Raw genomic sequence first — 6,781 nt, 5'->3', positions numbered from 1 at the left:
TTTAATGTTAGTATACTGATGTGCATAATTAAACACAGTGTTTTTGTTGTCAAGTAATTGTTAATACATGAAAAACTAAAATGTTTTAAATATTCAACTTATCACTGCTGCCACCATCTGTATTTGAGGGAAAAATATGTTAGGGGTGGCCAATGAGTGGCTAAAGGTGGCCATGGCCACCCTTGGCCCCCCATCTAGCTCCGCCCCTGCATAAAGTGTAAGCAAAATCGAATCAAAAAGTTGCATTTAATTTTTTTTTTACTATTTATTTATTAATGCTTAATTCATATAAATGCATTTGTGGCATTTATATAAATGGTATTCATACACACATTTACTGTAAATCTAGTACGCACCACAAGTTGCGCAAAGCGCGCTCACGACACGGGGCGCGCAGAGATACTTTATGTTGTTTGACTGAAGCATCCCAGTTTCATTTACCCCGGAGATCACAGCCACGGTCAGAGCTCACTGCACACTCCTCTAAGGCGCACTGTGGAATTATGGACATATACTTTCCTTATTTAACTTTGGCTGCCAAGTCTAACCAGATTTAACTAGAATAGTGTGAAAGTATTCCAGTTTGGCTGCACTTTCTATGAAAATGCTGAAATAATAAAACAATGCAGGTGGAACAATTGTGTTGATTCGGGATTCCTGGAGGCGCGTAAAAATACCTTGATGAAAGAGGACTTTTATTTTATTTCATTTTTTTACTTTTATCAGAACTTTTTTTTTTTTTTTTTTCCTGGGAGTCTCTTGCTTGGAAAAGTACCACTTTTGTCACCCAAGGTGACTGCCCCAGGACCACACTTGCCGTTTATTTTCATTTAGGACCCTTTATATTTTCTGAACACTAAATTTCCTTAACAAACGTTTTGAAGGCGGTCTATTCTTTCGAGGGATGATTGAAAGCTGTGAGGATCAGGGAGCGACAGTCCGGCTCCTCATCCAGCTCATGCAGCGGATCTAAGAGGAGATGAAAGCCGCAGTCTATCACCTCCTGCTCGGCTATTTCTGCCTTTTACGCACCACTGCTGAGGTTAGGCTTCATTAAAAAACAAATGTTTGAATAAAATCCAAACTCATCTTCATGTTACAGTTCCTGAATTCACACCTTTTAAGACTGTATGATGCTTGTTTGGTGAATATTTTCTCTTGCGTCCTGCGAATTTAAATTAAGTTGTGAAAAACTGTATGTGTGCAGGAGCCTCCTGTCCCTCAAGAGCTGCTGGAGCGACTCTCTCGCAGCGAGTTCCGCACCATCAGCGACCTCCAGCGGCTGCTACAGATAGACTCCGTAGGTAAAGCACTTGATTGCACCATCTCAATAGTTCACTGCAAAATAAACCCTATATGTACTCAGCTACCTTTTTGTGTGCAGCTACAAAACTGAATAAATGATTGATTTTATTCTGTTAAAACAAATGAAGTGTGTTAAAAGAAAATTTTAATAAAACTTAAAGGAGAAATAGCCTCTGGATGTTAATTTTATAACAGATCCTTGCTGTGTAGATGTTAAAGATGGCTGGCTCTAGCTTATGTCAACTACTTAGTAGGAAAAAAGGAACAAGTTCTGTACTGGAACCAAAGTCACCAACATATCTGACCAATATTTAGATTATAAATAGATGCTGCAACTGCACAATTTAATAAAGGCATAATTTAATTTGTTAATTAGTTTGGGATATGATAAAAAGCAATTCAGCCTTGGGTTGATTTAAGACGAAAAGGTTGGGTTAAAGTTTTGACTCACCATCAAGGGTTAAAATGACTTGTGGCCATTATTCATACTAAATATTATGTAGAAAAATGCACTCTAAAATAACTCTATTAAATTTGAAATATTTGAATGTGAAAATTTTGTAACAAATAAATTTTTCTGGATAGTAAAGATTAATTACATTAAACATGTTCATACTTGTTTTCACCTTTTAACCATAGAACATCTATTTAATAGCGTAAAAATATAACAGTTTTTTCCTCCACTATAGCTTAAATAAAAGAAAATAATAGATTTTGTCTTTTTAAATCACATCTTTCTTTTTTGACACTATAGGAGCCCCACAAGGCTCCAGCCTTGGACTACATTTGATCTAACCGGTTATTAACAAGGTTTAAAACAATGATTTAAAACAAAAACACAGTCCATGATGCTGAAGAGGTTTTTTTATTTTCAAGTTGTGGAGTAGAGACTGTTAGTTAAATTAATAAGATGAGAAAAAAGAAAAGAAAACCCTACAACATAAAATGGCCTTTGCAGTGCTTTGAAATTTTGTGCATCTTAGATAGTTTGGAGTTTTTTTTTTGTGAAATGTAGACAACTCCTTTTTATTATTACTAAAATGTCTTTTGGTGCAGACCGGTGCCACCATTAATCCTGGCATCATTGAGATGCAAATTTAGAGTGTGACAGTTCCCCAGGCTCAGTGGGGGTCAAGTGGCTCACTTCATTATACTGTTGTCATGCTGCCCATTATTAGCTTGAGAGGAGGGCTCGCTGCAAGGCTGCTGCGTTGCTATGTATAATTCATGCTGAAATTCCTGCATGTCAGGCCACAAGAGGAGAACCATGCAGATGGAGAGAGGGAGATGGTCGGAGGTGGACTTTGTTGTGTCAACCAGCACATTGTGTCACACTGTCAGGCGTGCATATGTGAATATTTGCACAGACTCAAAAATAAAATGCAACACTGCATAAAACGGTTAGAATAAATGAGAAATGGCTCCATAAAAACAAAAAGATCTAAACTATACATTCTTTACGGATATAACTTTAAAACTGCCTTGGGGATGTTCCTTTTTTATTTTGAAAATGTAGACCATGATGTTTCTGAACATAATAATAATAATAATTATTATTATTATAATAATAATGGAACTTTATTGATCTCACATTGGAGACATTTATCTCTGCATTTAACCCATCCCCTTGGGGAGCAGTGGGCTGCCATCTTGGGGCACCAGGGAGCAGTGTGGGGTTAAGGGTCTTGCTCAGAGACCCAGACTGGCAGTCTGTGGCAGTGGGGTTTAGACTCACAACATCAGGATTCCAAACTCTATGCCCTAACCACTAGGCCGCCACTCACCTTTTTTTTTTTTTTTTTTTAATAATTAAAAACAATGCTGTTCTTTGTATTAAATCATATTTATCATGTTAATGGAATCAAAGTGTGCTACTTTTACTGTCCTGAAGGCATCCCTCAAGGTTCCATTCTTGCACCAGTTGTGATTACACAATATATTAAGAATTTACTCAGTGTCAGAAGTTATTTCACCACATGACCTAAAATTCCCAATACACATCTTTGACTGTGTCATGATTCCCATCAAAGACTGGTGATCTAGCATTACCAATAGTTTTGGTAAGGTGAAAAGTTCAAATGCAGAAAAAGCTAATGGCATAAAAAAAACAATTTTTTATTTTTTTTTTAAAGTTGTAAAAAACACAATTTGTATAAACACAGAATACTGTAAAAGGACTGTAGTCTATATTTGAGAGTGTAAAAGAAATATGGATTCCAGACCCAGGGAGCTGAATCCAGAACATTAAAGCCTGTTGGCCTTCATGTATTTGAAAACTCTAGTTACGACCAGACCAAGACAACTTCTTTATATAGAGCACTTGTATGCAAAGTGTTCTTGTTCAAAGTAGCTGTAATTTATTGGGGATAGGCTGGTTAGAGAGTGATCAGTTAATTCTTAGATTAACATGTAGTCAGAGAAAAGAAGCCAAGACAAAAATTGCAGACATATCTGTCAACACTGAGCTCATTTTGGATTATCAGTTAATACATTTTAATAAACTGCTTTAATACTAAGCTTGAATAATAATCCAGTCTAAGAGGCATAGCAGCATATGTTTACTTTTCTCAATACTCTATTGAAGATGCGTCAGGAATGAAAGACAGCTCAAAACATATTTATTTGTTGATGATCAAGAGAAGCCATGTAATGAAATTCCACCCTTGTTTGTACCTTGAGATTTTGAACAATGAGCTTGGTTTCATCGGACTTGATAAAACTAGCCTGTTAATTCAGTGGATGATGAGTCTTCCACTGCTAATGTAGCTAATACTGGTTATTATTATCGAACAGGGGCTTATGTGGAAATCATATGGGCTAAGAGCTAAGAGCATAGACATTACTGTAACTTAATGACTATGAACCAGATTCTTAAAGATGAAATGGAAAAAAACAAAACATAAATGGGAAGCCATCCAGATGACATATGGAGGGATAAAAGAAAAGGTGAGATTTCCTTAAAACCTTTTTAAACATTTAATCTCTCTTAGCATCTCAGTTGTGCCTTTACCAAGGTTCTATTCCCATATGAGTTGATGATCATCCTCCCCTTGTGGTCTGGAGAGATTTTATTATGTGGCACAAGTTGTTTTCCTTGACAAGCGCTATGTGTGTTAGCATAATTTGTGTAATATTGTGTTTGCAGCATTTTCCATTTTGCTGCTCTCTATTTTCTGTGATTGTATCTTGACTCCTTTGCTGGATTTCTTTATTTGCATATGTTTTAGTGCATTAGTCTAACTTTTTAGTTTGCAGGAATTTTTGAATTTTGTGAAATGATGTAGTTGCATAGATTTACCACCGGTCTGCCACCGAATAAACAGCATTGTAAAAAAAATAAACACTGAAATGTATTATGTGTAAGACTGACTATATAAAAGATAATGCGTATGAATTTTACATCCAGTTGAAATTTCTTAACTAGAAGGTTGAAATTCTGATTTCCAAGGACAAATTAATGAACCATTATTACTCTTCCTAGAACGACATAGACTTTTTATTTTAACTATGTAGCACAATTTCACAGCAAATAGAGATTTCAAATCAGATAAGCTAAAAGAAAAACATTGTTTTCATTTACAATTACCGTATACAAAAATGAATCAAAATGAAACCAATATAATCAGTCATATAGATTTGATTCAGTGTTACACAGTTTAAAATGACCCTTAATTTGCTGCAGCACAACTTCCTTTAGTCACTTCCGCATGAAAAACAGAGTGATTCTAACTTTACCCTAAAGCTTTTAACTTATTGTACACTGTATGATGTGATGGTTTCAAAGGTAGGCCGACTCCACTCTGATGTAATGCTTTAGGCGGTAAACAGAGAATCAACAGTAAAGCTTGAAATCAAGTGATTCAGTTATGAGAAATTGGTAGGACTACAACTAATTGGAAGTTTCTAAAGAAGGGAAGTTGCTTTTTTGTAATAGCTCAATATTCCAAGAACTGACTCAGCAAAGCGGGTTCCCAGCTGATGACCTCTGAGTGACCCTACTGTACATTTCTTTATGCAACTGACAGGTTGTTTATCTTTGATTAAATTCACATGGAGAAAACTCAATAACCTGTTGACACATATAAACACCATAACCTAGTTAGAATAACTAAGTTAAACAGTTGCTCTGATCAGGAGGACTTGATGAATGTGTTTCAAAGTAGCTGAAAGCTTTCTGTTCCCCCCATCCCCCCCCCCCCATACAGTATCTTGTTGATCTTCTATCAAACCTCGGATAAAAATGATATGATCTGTTCTGGAGTTTCTAACACATTTAAAATCAGTTGAAATAATATTTCAGGATCCTAAATGAATCAGTTTAAATACAGAGAGAATGCTGATTGTTTTTAATCAAAGGACATTTGACAGTAAGGTGAGTTTCAGTTGTGTTTCAGCCAAGGATCGGTGCTCCTAACAAAACAATGTGTCCTGTTTTGTCTTTTTCCAGAGAATGGTGTGATTGAGGAGACCAAACACAGCTACCACAAGGACTTCTCTCAGATCAGTCAAACTCATAAGAAAACACATTCCCACACAAGACAAAAGAGAAGCATCGGTGAGACCCATTCAGCTGCCTTATTGGGCCCAATTATTCTGCTCTTCAAGAATGTTCAAAATGGTGTTTCAACTAGAAAAGATTGAAATAATTTTAAGTCTTTTCCCCTGCAGAGGTGGAAGAAGCGGTACCGGCCATCTGCAAAGTGCGCACAATGGTATATGAAATACCCAGGAGTGAGGTGGACCCCACCTCAGCTAACTTCATCATCTGGCCTCCCTGTGTGGAAATCAAACGCTGCACAGGCTGCTGTAACACAAACAACATGAGATGCCAGGCGGTGCGCAAACACTACCGTACTGTTAAGGTAGAAAGTCAAGTAATTTATCTTCTTTATTCTGTCCTCTTTTTGTTATGTACAATCAGCTTGGATTAGGCACTAAAATAGCCTACCCTTAATAAATGGCATCTATCTTGGATGTGGTGTATCTGCTGTTAGACACTTATTCACTATTAGAGGAACTGTAATCTCATAATATACTTTATATTTCTAAAATTTTGACAATTATTTTTGCAATTTACTAGTTCATTGTCATATTGTTTTGGTTTTATTCTCCTAATGTTATGAATTTATCACCTAATTTAAAAGAAAATACCGGCAGCCTGACCCTAATATTCAGTCATGGAATAAGGCCAGAACTCTAAAATGGTTCTGCAAATGACGGTATAACTATTCTACTGATGACTTGACTTTATTGTCAAGAAGTTTTGTCTCATAATAATTAAGCTATTCTGAAATATATTGACTTTGGTCTTGTTTTTTTTTTTGCAATACTGATTTTTTTCCCTCATACTATTAGTCATTTTAGTCATGTTATAAAAAATTATATGTGCTACTAATACTCTATTGTAGATCTCTGTTTATAACAGATATTGAAAGGTTCATTAAATAAATTAATGAAGAACACAAATGTTTAGATT

General features: G+C 35.8%; 1 protein-coding gene across 1 annotated transcript in view; it reads left to right on the top strand.

The window, feature by feature from the left end:
* Positions 1-655: 655 nt before the first annotated feature.
* Positions 656-6,781, top strand: part of LOC107090056 (platelet-derived growth factor subunit A-like) — a 15,071-nt gene continuing 8,945 nt past the window's right edge. The window contains exons 1-4 of the mRNA XM_015383216.1: positions 656-1,042; positions 1,208-1,304; positions 5,753-5,860; positions 5,974-6,167. Of these exons, the coding sequence (XP_015238702.1) occupies positions 980-1,042; positions 1,208-1,304; positions 5,753-5,860; positions 5,974-6,167 (462 nt within the window). The 5' untranslated portion in view covers positions 656-979. The remainder of the gene's footprint in view (positions 1,043-1,207; positions 1,305-5,752; positions 5,861-5,973; positions 6,168-6,781) is intronic.

This window comes from Cyprinodon variegatus, unplaced genomic scaffold, assembly GCF_000732505.1.
Source record: "Cyprinodon variegatus isolate N-32 unplaced genomic scaffold, C_variegatus-1.0 Scaffold278, whole genome shotgun sequence".
Taxonomy (NCBI): domain Eukaryota; kingdom Metazoa; phylum Chordata; class Actinopteri; order Cyprinodontiformes; family Cyprinodontidae; genus Cyprinodon; species Cyprinodon variegatus.
This window is presented reverse-complemented; position numbering and strand designations above follow the sequence as displayed.